This window comes from Camelina sativa, chromosome 1, assembly GCF_000633955.1.
Source record: "Camelina sativa cultivar DH55 chromosome 1, Cs, whole genome shotgun sequence".
In the NCBI taxonomy this organism is placed as follows: Eukaryota; Viridiplantae; Streptophyta; class Magnoliopsida; order Brassicales; family Brassicaceae; genus Camelina; species Camelina sativa.
Window position 1 is genome coordinate 20,900,606 of NC_025685.1, and position 15,886 is coordinate 20,916,491.

The window sequence follows — 15,886 nt, forward strand, 5'->3', positions numbered from 1 at the left end:
TTGACATTATGGACCATCTTCTGGCGTGCGAGGTAATCTCTGTCAAAGATGTGCTAATATGATACTACGTGAGTTGTAAGTATATAGCATCTCACGTTTCCTTTTCCTGAAAGAATTAATCACTTCGCATTTTGAAACTTCTGATAACGAGATCTGTATGTAGCTAACATCTTCGACTTGGAGTTGCTTCATCCACAATTTGTGTCTTCTTTTTGTTTTGTTTTTTAGTGTTAAGTAAGCAAAAATGTTACCTGATTTTGGTTGATCTTTTGTATCTTCCTTATGATTCTCTATTTTTTTGCAGGCAACGTGGCACATGGGTCATTCGCTGGCCCAAACTGTGTTTTCATGCATCTATGTTCTGAGGCCTGAAAGGACATCTTCACAGGCTCTATTGCATTCTTATTGTAGGGTCATCCGAGCAACTTGCAGGGCAGTTGTTTCTGTTGTTTCAGATGCACGTACAAATGAAGTAATTAACTTTAACAAATTTTTGTCCTCTTTTACTCTTGCGGTATTAAGCAAATGTTTACTTCTTAGATCTTTTAATCTGTCCAACATTTTGTTTTCTGGCATAAAGAAACGTAGTTATTTACCCATTTGACATTTAATAGTTGTCAGTAACCATAAGCTTATCTGACTTTATATGTTAATATTCCCAGTTTAAATTAGAAGCCACAGTTCCCTGCTTGGAGACATCGAAGATGAAAACAGGATTCACTTTACTCTTCTCTTCTGATGAAGTCTTTGCATTCGTTCTCATCTAGTCGAGGCAGTTGTTTTTTAAAATATTGAGATGATTAGCAGAGGGTAGAAATTATTTTTGTAGAAAATTTCCACCATTGCCTGCCGCTAAATGCAGATGAAAACTTAAGAATATATGCCTTGATATATTTTGGATAGAAGTTTCTCTTGACTAAAGAAAGGCTGTCTTCAATATTTTATACTGAATGATTTCACCTCATACCTGCTTATTAACAGGAAGAGGATCTTTTTACCATGACATATGGTCTTCCTTTTAGTGGAGATGAAGATGCCAAGGGCTTGTTACTCTTAAATGCGGTCGAAGAAACGATCTGTCGTCAGCTGCGTGCTTGTAAGGCTACAAGAAGGAGAGTGTTGGAAGGTACTTTATTTTTTTTGCATATCTTCCTTTTTTATTTTGCATGCACAATGATGGGATTGAAGATTATTCTGTTGCCTCTTTTCATTGCTATGTTGTTTACACTATAATGATGATTTTGAATTTGAAGACAGTCTAATGCATTGGACTTAGATATTCTGCAACTGCTTTCTAAGAGCATATACCAACTTGAAATTAGCCTTTCCTGCCTATATATGATAACTTTGAGTCTTCTACTGCATAATGATTTATATGTAAAGTCTGCTGATCATTTCAGTTGAATTTTTCTTTGGAAATATTACTCTCTATGGCCTATTGTTTAATTGTAACACTGCTGTACAGCAGCACGAACCGAGACCAATGAGTTTCTTTTTTTCCTAAAGATGCAGAATTGGAACCTCTACAAACTAATCCCCATCTGGAAGAGAGTTTTTGCAAAGCTCTGTTATGCCGGATACGTTTCCGTAAGGTCTCATGCTTTATTTATTCTTTCTTTGTTACATTTATTTGCTCGTTTTCTCAACTTTAGTTGTAGAGGTCATGTTAACTGGTGTATCATATAGTCTCAGTCTGTTCCTTCTATAATATGTATTCTGGTGTCCATCGATAAACACAAGTTTTTTATTACTTACTTTGAAGTTTTATATTACTACGTTGAAGAATAAAGACTAAGTGGTAGTTAAAAATAAAGTTACACAGAACATGAGTTTGATTGAGTTGCTTTTCCTTGACCTTACCTCACATTGGGGAGTGGCAATCAGAGTTACCATACGTATCTTCATGTCATATTTTCCAAGTACTGCAACTCCCAATTTTGATTACCTGGTTACCCTCATTACTCTCAATTTTGATTACCTATTTACCCTCATTCATGGTTAGAAATACTCCCCAAACATGTGAGTCGTGATGTAGTTATTATTTTGTTTCGTAAGCCGTTTTTTCTTACCTCAGTAGCTGTTATGCACTTGAGCATTGCTAGTTTTTTTAACGTTTTCTCTATACTTTTCAGCATTTTCTACACGCTCTTAATTGCATGAGACGGCCACAAGGACGAGGCCTTGAATTGGCAAGGAAACACATAGCCTATTGCATATCAGAGCTAGATTCTGTTCTGGAGTCTGCGGAATTCCTAAGATTAGATATTGTTGAAAATGGCCAAAGCGAGATAGACGAAAGTACAACTGCATCAGGTCGTTCCCCAATTGGATTTGATCCTACTTTAAACAAAAGATTATCAGCTCCAACCCCTCCGCGTGCTATTAAACTTCTTTCTTGGAAAAAGGTTGGAACTTTAAAATTCTGTATTCATAATATATTGTGTGTCTATATACACACACTATATATATATAAAGAGAGAGAGAGAGCCTGAAATAAAATTTGTTAGTAACTAATTTTATCAATTTTTGCTTCTCCAGGCTATTGACTATTATGTGAAACTTCTTCACAATCTGGATCAGATCTGTGTATTCTCATTGGAACCAGATTTAGATGTCGTCTTGCAGTTTGTGATTCAGTTTCAAAAATCTCGTCCTGATTTGGTTGCTAGGGCTCATCTTCAGGTGCCTTACTTATAACTTAATAAACCAAAATCTTGCAGCTATGTGCTTTCGAATACACGTAGATCATTTTATTTCTTGTTTTGTGTAAATTTTTTGGGCTTTCTCTGCACTGAAGATGTTCACATACATCCACTACGGTGTGTTTGCATAGTGGAATATATTGCTTCTTTTCTTACCCGCTTCCTTGCTTTGCATTTTTATATTTGTTAGCACTCTTTTCCAACTCATTTTATGACTTAAGAGTTGTGTAATTGAACCATACGAATATAGTCAACTCTTGTGAACCACCTTTCCCAGCTCAAGTCCGCTTCCTCAACAGAGCTGTTTAGTCCTCTACTTATTCTCATTGTTGACTCTTTATTGCTCGCTAGATTTTAGTAATGGTGACGTGGGAATATAAGAATATATTTGCAATAATATATGTAGTTGAGGTTGAATCTGGTTGTTAATTTCTGTATATGTGCAATATTAGTAAATAAGTTTATGTATTAAGCTAGCATAATGCCTTTATATCTTATATACTCAAAATTCTATCTTGTTCTACAGCTTCTCCTTGTGCAAGATGGGAAACTTTACGGCCGTGATACCTTTTTGACTATCTGTGCCAGATCTCTTGCATTGGATGTCTCGAAGAACCATGGCCTTCATACAAATGAGTACATTCTTCAACTTAATCAGGTAAACACGGTATATTAAAAAATACGCTGGGTTCATTTTTTATCTACAAACCTGTCTGAGGTAACTCTTTATTTTTCCTAGTGCCACTCTGTCTAAGGTCAGCATTAAACTCCGGTTTTTGTTAGTTATTCATTAGATTGAGACAAATGGATGGTCAATTCCTTGAGAAGGGTTTGAAACTTGGTAAACCTTGAATAGTATAATTTTGTATTCGTTTTATTCAATATTTGGTGTTTGGCTTGTAAGCTGCAATGTCAGAAATTTTTTGCATGTGTGGATGTAAGTAATTATCAAGAATTTTTTTTTTTTAAATACTGGTTTTTGTGGAGACTTTGATAAGAATTCTTGGTCTTACTTCTTAGTGTTTCGGGTTTTTCCTAGCCTCTGGATCCTGACAAGTAATACATGATGGATAAATCTAAATATTCAACTGACTTCTTTCTTAAAAAGCCCAATTTGATCTCTGATCTCATTTTGCGGTGCAGTTGATGATTAATCTACTGAAAATACTATGTGCTAATACCCCATGGCAGAGACGTAAGCTTGGGAAAATCTTAAACGACTGGCGTGTATTCCATGTGCAGGTTATATACCATTTGTGCCTTTGGAACTGTATTATTCTTTACTTAGCTATAAGTAAGCTTGCTTACTCTAATATTGTGTGCATACTGATTTGGGGTTTTTTGTGTCAAGATCTCATTCATTCGTGTTACTTTATTTGGCAGATGGGTATTACTGTTGGTCAAATGTTGCAGCAAGATTCATCACGGGCTTCAAAAAATGGGGTAGGTTTACTACCATCACTATTCCTTGCAAAGACGCCAGGTCCATTTAATCAAACCTCTATAGTTGACGGCTGTTAATTTATTGTTCTTAGCAGGAACAAACCAGTAGTCTAAATTTCTACAACATTTGTTTTTCTCCTTCCAAAATTTTTGCCTCTATTGATAAGCAGCTACGGAAATCATGTTGACTTGAATCTATGTATCTTTCAGGATAAGTCTGTCGTCATTTTAAATCATATATATGGTTGGTTAGATGAGCAAATTAACTGGGTGGCCATTCGCTTTCTCATGCTGGGGTTTGACCTAGACCTCTACTCTTCAAGTGAGTATTGCATGGTATACTGGTACATGTATATTATACTCTGGAAGCTTGCTGAAAGAGCACGTTTCAGGGTCTTAATCGTTGTTAACACTGGTAAGCATTCATTTACTCATTTTTTTTTTGGTATCCTAGTTTTTCGAAGATGAACCATCTGTACAGTAGTTGGTTTGGCATAACTGCATAACGAATTTGTATCTTTGTATAATACATTTACGTGTCATCATCTGTGCCAGAGGAAAGAAAAGCAAAGAGGAATAAGTCTAGGGACATGGCTCGGGAAGACCGGATTAGTCTATGGGTATTGTTTCTCCAGTGTCAGACTTGCCTTGCACAGGGCCTCGCTGTGGTAATTTTTTTGGTTTTCAATATCTTGCTTTTAAGCTCCTTCATTGATGTTATCAAGTACTTTCAACCTGACCAAACCTTTTGTGTTTACCGTAGATGATTGCTGCTTTGAGAAATGAAGGGATGTGTTTAAAGAGTCAAGGACCTTTTAATACCGAAAATGAGGTAAGGATAAGTCCCTTTATTTGTTACATAGTTGTGGAATTCAGGTGTATGATGACTTCGACTTCCCATTTTCCTCAACCTGCAGAAATTTATCCAGCATTTTGAACTCCTCCAGAAGGCATCGCTTCCCGAATATGACGCATATGAATCATTCTCAGGATCTACATCTCAGGCTCGTCTTGACGTAAGTGTGCTCCATACAACTCTTTCTTATGCTTAATTTTATTTACTTCGTTAGATGAATTGTAGAAGTAAGCATGTAATAGTAGGTAAAGGTTGGATATGGGTATTTCAGTTATCTAAATCTACTACCTGAAGTATACATGTAATAAATGGGTCGGGTAATTCATGAGTCGAGTAGTGTAAAGGTAGTTCAGGTACCTACAAAGATTAATACTTAAACTCGCAATATCTCGAGTAAGGTTCAGGTAATTTGGATAGTACGGAAAAAAAGATATACTATTCATTTAAAATATGTCCATGGAAGATTTACCACTTAACTATTTGATTAAAAGCAATAACTTGGTTAACATAGTAGTAATGTTCACTATGTTTTTTAGTGATGAGTGATGACTGTGTACATGAATAATTTACTTTGTTGGAGTGATGAATTTGTATATGGATAAATAAAACGGTGGAAATAGTTTTGAACATGGGAATAAAGTTGTATCCATTACTTTTGCTGCAGTATCTTCCTAAGTATGAGTACTTTCATGATGCTCAAAAGCTCGCTAAGGACATAAAAGTTGGTTATGCCAACAATCCTGATAAATTGGCTGAAGTACGGGGATTAGAGCAAGTCGCAGAACGCAATATTGTCGCTGTGAACCTTTTCTGTCAAGACCGTTCGCTTAAGGTGTCGTTCGAGTTCACACACCATCCTTATTTCGCCACTGCTGTTGTCCGTAGATCGTGAAACTCGTTGCTTTTGTTGCTAACTAAATTCCAATTTGGGGATAGACCCTATCTAGTTTTGGAAACAAGTTCGCTAAAATTAGTTTTCATCATGCTTTTCCTCCGATCTTTTTATTTCCTTGTTCATGTAAAATTTTGTTGTTCTAAGAAATTTAATTATTATATACTAGGAGAGTTAGCCGTACACCTGTGCGGGCAGGAATTGAATAGAAAAAATAAAATTTCTCTAATTTAAATTTGTAAAATCAAATATTTGGTTATGTTTTTAAAACATGATTATTTTTAATAGTATTTTGTATGATTAGACATTAGATATATTTAACTTTGATTTCAAATAATTTTTATTTCACTTTTAAAAATGAAAATAAAGAATTGTCATAAAAATGTTTATAAAGAATTTTACATATGGATATTTATAATTCAAGAGTTTAAAGTCCATTAGAAAACATGAAAGTATATTTTAAGCCCAATAGAAACGTTAAAGGTTAAATTTAATTTTTAATTATAATTGTGTTTTTATGATCAGACATTAAATAATCTTTTAACTTTGATTGTAAATAAATTTTATTTCACTTTTTGTATTGAAAATAAAAGAATAGTCATAAATTTTTTATAAAATATTGTAGATATGCAAATTTATAATTCAAGAGTGTAAAGAACATTTAGAAAGCATGAAAGTATAAATTGAGCCCAATACAAACATTAAGGTTAAGTTTAATTATGTTATTACAGTTGTTTTAATTAGTTATGCTTGGTTTAAATTAAGTTAATATAATGTTTAGGCTCATATTAATATATAACTACGTTTAGACTATTAATATACGTTTAAAATCAACCCATAAATGGATTTCTAGTACTTGGTACTACAAACATTCATAAACTTATACTGAAGTTAGGAAATATAATAAATGTTCTTTAATCTACCGTACCTTCAGTTTGAGTCCCTGAAGTTCCACCTTCATGCTCCATCCTATGCTTTATGTAATATCGTCCAGCAAATTCCGAGCTGTAAATATAGAAAACACATTCAAAACATTAACCCTAGCATCATACACTTCTTGATTTTAATGGACATTCAGAACTTACATAGCCTTGTGATGCTCAAGTCCTTCAAACTCCAGTTTTATAAAGATCTTGGAGGAGGCCGATGTGTTTTCAATACACGGTTAACCTAGGGATATTTACAGTGTTATTAAACTTTTGTCTACGAATATTCCCGTAGTGTCCATGATTAGTTGAATTTAGCAAGTTTTGTTACCTTCATACTCTCTAACCCTCCAGAAACGCAGTACACAAAACACCGGTTCGGTTCTGTATGTGAGATGGCATCCAGATGACTCCCATGAAAACATGAAACGGGTAGCATAGTTGTTTACTGCACGAAACTTTATTGTTTCATTCCTATAGATGTAAATAGTCGATAAATTTAATATTAGGTTCAAATGAATAAATCTTATATCACTATAAGAGGAATAAATATGTCTTACCTGCCATTTAATAGCGTGAAGACAACTTCTTTACATTCATTTCCATTTTCTTGGTTTCTGTTGTCATTGGCATCTACTACACGCCCGCAAGCATCTATTTAAAATATCAGAAACAAGACTTTTTATCACTCACATATAACCATTTTGGTAAAAAGGTTCAATTTGTACACTACTATGGGAGGAACCAATACACAAAGTTCCAAAATTCCTAAAAAGTCTCTAGATTCCTCAACACAAAGATTTCATAACTATATTAACAGAGTCTAAACATCTATTTTGGCAAAAAGACAGAAATTTACTTTACATTGAAATATAAGAATGTTCCAAAACCTTTTAACTCTTAGATATAACTATTTTAGTATAAAAAGTTCAGTATGTATTTTTCTATTGAAGGGACCATTTCAGAAAGTTCCAAATTTCCTAAAAAGTCTCTAGATTTCTCAACACAATGTTAGCTAAATACTAATTTCACAGAAGTTAGCTAAATTTATTTAAAACTAATTTAAGGAAAACGTACCAAAGAGATGGGATGGTGGATTCTTCCTCGGAAAATATCATCAAAATCTTCGAATCGGAAATAATTTTTGGAATTTATTGATTCCTTTAGAGTCATGGTTGTTTCATCCGTAAACTTGATTTGATAAGGATGATGGGTATTCCTCTCCTTGAGGGTTGGATTGGTGCTTTTGAAATTCCTAATATCATACCATTCATCCTCGTAAATGTACTTCTGGAGCTTGAGTAGTGTAGTTGGTATAAAGGCAACTTCAATTATGTCACCCTTCAAAGATTGATAAACATTGTGTAAGAAAACTATGATTTAAGAACTGTTTTAAATCAAACATAAGTAGAATTCTCGTTCTATTAACTGCTCTAACATTTTTCTCCACAAGAAGAAGAACCCATTTTGTGAAGAATTCATTAACATACCGAGAATTTAAGACCTTGGCGTAGATACACCATCTCATCCTGCCGGGATGAAGATGAGATATAGAATCGTACTTCATGATTTCCACAAATTAGGGTTTTCCTGTTTATCCTCTGTTAACGAAAACGAAAAGGGGATTGGAGATTTGTAAGAATACAAACAGTCACGATTAAACGTTGCGTTTTATACGTGTTAGCGTCTCTTACCTATTATCTAGACTATTAAGTATTTTAATAATTATTATTGTATGTATAATAAAAGATGTAATAATGGTATTACTAACAATTTTATTTTAATGAAACTAATAAAATGTAATGATGTGTAAAATTTAAAATAAGATGCCCTTAGAATAAGACAATATTAGAATTGGTTTTCTCTAAATTAAAAGTTTATATCATAATGACATAACAATCCTATTATTTGAGATATGTTAGAGTTAAGCATTTTATAGTTAATATATAAACTTAAGATATATCTAACAATTACATAATTTTAATCAACATTGTTGAAACTAATAAAATGTGATGTTTTCCTCTAGTCCTTCTTTTATAATATAGAATAAGAGGATATTAAGGATATGATTTTTTCCAATGTGAAAGTCTACACCCTACTGACATAGCATTCTCATCATTTGAGAGAAGTTAAAGTAAAATATAGTAAAAAATGGGGCAAATTTTTTTTTATAAATATAATTAAAACCAATTTATTTTAAGAGATAAAACAAAGTTCAAGTCTACCAATCCAAAACAATAATGCAATTTCAAACCATAATTAGACAGTCTCAAATATCTCTTTGTAAACAACATTAATTGTTTATTCTGACACTTCTCATCTTTATCTGTAACTAACACCTTTAGCCCTTTTCTGGTTGTGACTGTAGAGAAGACAACATAAAGCTGTCCATGTGTAAAAACCGGTTTCGGTATAAACAATCCGACATGTTCTAGTGTTTGACCTTGACTCTTGTTTACAGTAATTGCAAACGCCACCGTAACAGGAAACTGTCGTCGCCTCATACGAAAGGGAAACTTTGCATCAGGTGGACTAACATACATCCTAGGGATAAGTACCCTATCACCAACCTTTTTTCCTGTCACGATTCTTGCTTCGATTACATGATTGGCCATCTGAGTAATAATTAGTTTCGTACCGTTACACAAACCTCCCTTTGGATCTATATTCCTTAACAACATGACAGGTGCTCCTATTTTCAACGTCAAAACATAGCTTGACAATCCAGAAACCTGTATACTGTTTAAGAATTCCTGAGTGTAGATCATATCATCATGTCCGCTTGTGTCAGATGTTTCAATACTATCAGAGCTAAGATATCGTCTCTCTTCACCTGTGATTGACAAAAATAAAGAATTTTAGGTATGTTTTAATAGACATTTTTAAATAAAACTTTTTCTTCATTATCCATATTTTAAAATAAAAACTTTTTCTTCAATATCCATATTCCATATTCTATTTAATTTGCATACCTGGGAGCTTAGTAAGCATAAACTGATTTATCTTATCAACATCGTCATTCCGTGGACTTAAAATAGCTCTTTCACTAAATAATTTTGGATCAGTCCTCTTTGCAAAACATTCTCCGTAAATCTCTTTAACTATTGCTTCAATAGGATTCCCACTTGTATTAATTAATAAATCATCAAGAATTTCAATCTTCACATCCCCACTATTTGACTCGTTGATTTTGCCATCCCCAATATCAAGAAGCCACTTTGAGAAAGTAGCGAGAGCACCCGCGTCCATACTATTAGTTTCCTTGCGAAATCTCAAATTTTCGGTAAGTTTAAGAACTTTACAACTATTCCAAAGAACTGATGAGTTGATAGATGCTAAAACTGTCGCCACTCTTCCTCCTTCGGTAATAACAGGTAGTATTTGTCTAAAATCACCTCCTAACACTACTACTTTACCTCCAAATATCTGGTCACACTTCATGATATCTCGCAAACTCCTATCCAAAGTTTCATAACAAAGCTTGTTCATCATTGGAGCCTCGTCCCATATTATGAGCTTTGCTTCTCTAATTAAATCAGCAAGATCAGATTCGGCATCGATCGAACACACAAAATATTCATTAAGATTGATTGGAATACCAAATCTTGAATGAGCCGTTCTACCACCTTCCAAAAGCAATGCATCTATACCACTTGAAGCAACATTCAGAACAATATTACCTTTAGCTCTTATATCAGCACCAAGAATAGTCCACATGAAAGTTTTTCCAGTACCACCAAAACCATGGACAAAAAACATACCACCTTTGTCGTGATTCACAGAGTGAATGATTTCTTCATAAACATGTCTATGCTCATCAGTTAGCATTGGTAACAACTTATCGTAGAATTCCTGTTGTTTATGAGGCTTATATATTCTTTCATCTGCGATAAGCCTATTTACTCATGTGTTCATGATACTATCATCTGGTTTATGCATTTTCTCGAAGGCTGTAAGAGACGTCCCATTCGATCGCAACATAAGTTCTATTTCAGTTAAACATATATTTTCTGAGCCCGTGTCAACATTAGACCTACGACATTAAAGTTAAACACTTATTTATAATCTTGTCTTGCGGAAAAAAATAAATATTTTCAGTTAAAATAAAATCATTTTGATATACCTGGATCATTTCTGCGTCTCCTTTCTTTAAACAAAATATCCTCGCACAAGATGTCCTTTGTTTTATTCCAAACTTCAAGAGGAACAGTTAAACTCTTTGTATGCAGTAGGATCGCAAATAATTTTCTTAAAAATTTCCCAAACCATTCACCTGCTTCATTTATAGCTGGAATATATTCCTTATCGTCGTCTAGTAATCCCAATGCATAGCAAGCTTCCTGAAAATCCTTATAAAGAACACCGTTGACTGTTTTTAAATAGTCAAAGCTTGTTGGTCCTGGAATCTTATTAAGCAAAACTCTTAAGTAATAGGCTTGTCCTACAGATGGCGGTACGTATGTAATCCTTGGTGTATCGATCGACACCAACATTTCCGGTTTTGATCGGTTTGTTTTAATTGATGTTTGGTTCAGTTTGGTTCAATTCAAAATCTCTAAACTGAGTATATAAGTGGAGAAGCGACGAATTAAGGGTTTTAGGGTGTGTTGCTTGTCGTCGTTGAGTGAGAAAAGAGAGAAAGAAGAGAGAAAACGTTGTTGAGTGTTCTTGAGACTTTTTGGCTTGTTCTTGGGGGTTTTTGGTGAGATATGTGGCTGTAGACGGGAGAGCTATTGTTGGGAACGAAGGAGAAGCTTCCTAAGTTGTTGTTTCCACCGTTTCTCAATCAAAACTTCCTGCAAAAGAGGTGAGTGCTTGACCATGGCTGATCTAAGCCTGAGATCTCTTTTGTTATGGCTGTTCTCTGTTGTTGTGGTGTTTCGCTTGCGTGGTTTGGTTGGTTTCATGTTTCCTCAGGTTCCTAAAGCATTTGGGGTAGTTTGGGATGGATTGGAGATGATTGGGAACAAAGATTCGACGATCGGCTTCGAGCAAAACGTGTCAGCGGGGTTGGTGTCGATCGACACCAAGTGGGTGTCGGTCGACACCAACTTGTGTGATTCGTGATTTCCTGGTTTGTTGTGTTTGTTTGTTGTTTGTTAAACATTGGAATCTCAGTTGCTTGTGTGTATAGCTCAGTAGATGGGAGGATAACCTCACTGAGTGTTTATGACAATACTCATGCATCTCAATTTGTGTTTGTGGTGCAGGTAAAGGCAATGTTTGTTCGTGGAATCAAGGGTCTCGTTGTGTGTTGGTTTGGTTATGTTTATTAATGTTGGAACCTGGTTTAGTAGCATGCTAGGTTGTTGGTTAGAATGGTTAGGAATGTTCATGTTGTTGGTATGTTTTCGTTGTGCATATTGGTAGTTATTGGTTTGTGGTTTGATGATTTAATTAAGTATTATGGGATGCTTAATTATGTGATATATATATATATATATATATATAAACGGGTCGGGTTGTTTCATGTTGTTTTGAGAAGCTAAATTCAAAAAAAAAAAAAAAACAGAGAGAAACAGGTGAATCGTGGAGATGGAAGCCAACGAGGAGCAGAACCATGGCCACATGTTTCCAGTCCACCATCGCACCATCTTTTCAACCATGGCCTCCCCAACGGTCCATCACATGAATTTTTTATTTTATTTTTCATATGTTTATGATCCGGTAAAATCTTTTAAGCCCACTAGATTTTCACCTAATATCTCGATTAATTTGATATTTTCCTAATTTTATCTAATAAAAACTACACATTTAATATAAATATATAATTGATATACAAATTTAATCTGAATTGTTTTTTGAGGGTATAATTGACTTTTATTTACACCCTAAAACCTATTTTACTAAACTTTTTAAAAAAAAAGTATAGATGGACAAAGGTTTAAAAAAACCTCTTTTATTTCTAATTTTCCCAAAATTTTAAAACATCAACATTTCTAAAAAAGTTAAACTTTAAAAAGTGAGACATGCCATTGAATTTTTTTCTCTCTCTCTTTATCATATATATTTCATTCTCTTGTTATTAGCATTTACTAGTTTTTATCCTCTATATATCACCTATTCCAAACCTAGTTTTTACTCGTTTTTCATGTTTAAAATTTGTGGCCATGAGTAGCGGACAATTTAAACCATTGACAACATCAAAAGTTAATATATGTACAATCTTCAATCTATATTGAACAAATAGACGATGGTTTGTTTTTACTCTTCTCGTGCTTACATATCAATCTATATTGTAACCTTTTTTCTCCTCTCGCGGTGGCCATATACCCACCAATGCAAAATCTAAGCTTGCCCTTTATCAACGAAACCAAAGACATATCCATATCCTTTATTGTTGATATCAGAACAGGCCCGGTCCACAGTGGAAGCAAGTGAAGCCAAAAATTCGGGCCTAAAATTTTAAAAGCCTTTTTCATTTAAAAATCTGTTAAACAAAAGGCCTTTTTTAGGATATGTATAAAGATTTTTTTATTTACATGTAAAAGGCCTTTTTCTTTTGTATGATATGTAAAAAAGGCCTTAAAATATCAAGTTGTGGCCTTCTATACAAAACCTATAACTTTTGTCATAGGTGAAAAAGACACATTTTTAGATTTGTGCATAGGGCCCTCATGAATGTTGGGCCGGCACTGTATCAGAGGCTTGTAAAGGCACCATGTCATTTTCACCCCTAGAAGAAGCATGTATCGAATCTCTAACCTTTGATCACCTAATACGAACTCTCTAGGATGAAACTCTGATGGAGGCTGATGACAGGTAAGAGGCGATGTGAATTGATGGTGATGGTGCACAAGTGGATTACGAGTGTCGGTAGGTGATGTTCGAGAGAGAAGAGCAATGATTCGATGGTGAGAAGTGTTAGATGGTTATATGGATTCAAAAATAAAGTGAAGAGTTTCTTAATCACAAAGTGTTTAGAAACTCGGAATCATGAACGCATTCACGAGTTCGGATTGAGAGAAGAAAGATTCAACAATACTTGTTACATAAAACTTCTTCGCTACCAAACAAGGAGGCGTCGCTTTTGGGTTTTATAATCAACCCTAAGGCTCGACACTCCAAACAACAGGAAGTTCAAAATAAAACAACGAGGCGTGTAAAGGAAATAAGAAAACAACGAAGCGTCTAGGTGATCTCTATTAGTACAGAAGTCACTTGTACTAGTACAGAAGTCATGGTGATTTGTACATTATTCCCCATTAGTAATGACTTCTAGATAACTCGACGTAGTGATCCATTTGCCTCATTCAAAACCATACCGAGAAAACTCATTGGGACAAAACTCAGCTATGGGAAAAAGAGTACAAACTTCACACCTAAGTTATCTAGTTATCATTACCGGGTGAGGTCTTCAGGGTGGATATGTTGAAGACTTGGATCCTCGGTAGATTGAATGACCCGTCAGCTATGAGTGAATGAGCTTCTTTGGCCATCTCCTTAGCTCTTGAACGAGTGATCCTTCCCACGATCTCCAGTTTCTCTGCAGCTTCTGTCTCCTTGTTGGCCACGATCATATCATCCTCCCCCTCTTCAAAAGGATTTGTCCTCAAATCGGGATCTGCATAATAAGGAAACAAGTCAGAAACATTGAATGTTGAAGATATATTATACTTACCTTGAAGATCAATCTGGTAGGCGTTGTCGTTGATCTTCTTGATGACTTCAAATGGACCATCAGCTCGTGGTAGAAGCTTGCTTTTCCTCTCTTCTGGGAACCTATCCTTGCGTAGATGAATCCACACCAAGTCTCCTTCTTCGAAAACGATCTCCTTTCTGCCCTTGTTCGCATGTTTCTCGTACTGCTTGGTTCTTTTCTCTATGTTCTCCTTAGCTTTAGCATGTATCCTCCTGACCTGTTCAGCCTTTTCTTTGCCATCAAAGCTACACTTCACACTTAAAGGTAAAGGAATCAAGTCTAGAGGTGATTGTGGATTAAAACCATAAACAATTTCAAAAGGAGAGAATAGAGTAGCAGAATGCTTAGCGTGATTATATGCGAACTCTACGTGTGGTAAACATTCTTCCCATGACTTGAGATTGCTTTTCACTAAGGTCCTGAGGATTGTAGATAGCGTCCTGTTCACCACTTCGGTTTGCCCATCTCTTTGCGGATGACATGTGGTTGAGAATGATAGCTTGGTTCCGAGTTTAGCCCGTAGCGTTCTCCAAAAGTGTCCTAGAAACTTAGTATCTCGGTCTGAAACGATTACTTGAGGTATTCCATGCAGACGTACTACTTCCCTGAAAAACAAGTTAGCTACAATAACAGCATCATCCGTCTTGTGGCTGGCAATGAAGTGAGCCATTTTGCTAAACCTGTCAACCACAACGAAAATCGAATCTCTACCATTTCTGGTTCGAGGTAAGCCAAGAACAAAATCCATAGAAATATGAGTCCAAGGTTGAGAAGGGATAGAGAGAGGAGTGTACAAGCCGTTGGGCTGTACTTTACCCTTCGCCATTTTGCAGATATGGCACCTAGAACAGACTTTCTCAACGTCTTTCTTCATTTGAGGCCAATAAAAGTGTTCTTGCAGTCCAAGTAGAGTCTTTGACACTCCGAAATGTCCAGCTAGTCCACCTCCGTGAGCTTCTCTAATCAACAGTTCCCTTATGGATCCTCTTGGTATGCACAATCGATCCTTATAAAATAGATATCCATCCTGCCTATAGTAGTTTTCAAAAGCAAACTTATGGCATTTGCCATAGCTCTCAGCAAAATCGATGTCAGTCTCATAAAGTTCTACTATTTTATCAAAACCTTCAAGCTTAGAAGACAAGGTAGAAACGAGAGTGTACCTCCTGGATAATGCATCTGCGACTACATTATCCTTACCTTTCTTGTATTTAACCGTGTAGGGAAAAGTCTCTATGAACTCCATCCATCTGGCATGTCTCTTGTTGAGCTTCTGTTGTCCTTTGAGATGCTTCAAGGACTCATGATCAGTATGAATAACGAACTCCTTTGGCCACAGGTAATGCTGCCACGTTTGAAGAGCCCGAACCAAGGCGTACAGCTCCTTGTCATATGTAGGATAGTTTAGCGTCGATCCTCCTAGCT

At 35.2% G+C, this 15,886-nt stretch overlaps 2 protein-coding genes across 4 annotated transcripts in view; one reads left to right on the top strand and one right to left on the bottom strand.

Annotated features, from left to right (window-relative positions):
- Positions 1–6,056, top strand: part of LOC104700083 (N-alpha-acetyltransferase 35, NatC auxiliary subunit-like) — a 7,676-nt gene extending 1,620 nt beyond the window's left edge. Inside the window, exons 4-17 of one of the 3 annotated variants that reach the window (XM_010415545.2) lie at positions 6–32; positions 305–472; positions 982–1,126; positions 1,507–1,592; positions 2,133–2,405; positions 2,539–2,682; positions 3,229–3,360; positions 3,846–3,944; positions 4,086–4,145; positions 4,356–4,560; positions 4,701–4,813; positions 4,909–4,977; positions 5,063–5,161; positions 5,666–6,056. In XM_010415545.2, coding sequence (XP_010413847.1) covers positions 6–32; positions 305–472; positions 982–1,126; positions 1,507–1,592; positions 2,133–2,405; positions 2,539–2,682; positions 3,229–3,360; positions 3,846–3,944; positions 4,086–4,145; positions 4,356–4,560; positions 4,701–4,813; positions 4,909–4,977; positions 5,063–5,161; positions 5,666–5,893 — 1,848 coding nt within the window. In that variant the 3' untranslated portion in view covers positions 5,894–6,056. The remainder of the gene's footprint in view (positions 1–5; positions 33–304; positions 473–981; positions 1,127–1,506; positions 1,593–2,132; positions 2,406–2,538; positions 2,683–3,228; positions 3,361–3,845; positions 3,945–4,085; positions 4,146–4,355; positions 4,561–4,700; positions 4,814–4,908; positions 4,978–5,062; positions 5,162–5,665) is intronic. The other 2 variants (XM_010415536.2, XM_010415553.2) reach the window with 2 other exon arrangements.
- On the bottom strand, positions 6,808–10,260 carry LOC104710268. Its single transcript, XM_010426851.1, has 4 exons — positions 9,792–10,260; positions 9,470–9,652; positions 7,380–7,473; positions 6,808–6,898 (listed from the first exon to the last, which is right to left on the bottom strand). Exons 1-4 carry the CDS (start codon positions 10,258–10,260, stop codon positions 6,808–6,810), a joined length of 837 nt encoding a protein of 278 aa, XP_010425153.1.

What these genes read in the sequence shown, in the direction of transcription:
- LOC104710268 (XM_010426851.1), bottom strand. Translation starts at nt 10,260, where the DNA reads ATGAAGTGTGACCAGATATTTGGAGGTAAAGTAGTAGTGTTAGGAGGT. An exon ending in TATGCTTACTAAGCTCCCAG is followed by an intron (nt 9,653 to 9,791) that starts GTATGCAAATTA and finishes TGTCAATCACAG; the next exon opens with GTGAAGAGAGACGATATCTT. An exon ending in GAATATAGATCCAAAGGGAG is followed by an intron (nt 7,474 to 9,469) that starts GTTTGTGTAACG and finishes TATTTTAAATAG; the next exon opens with ATGCTTGCGGGCGTGTAGTA.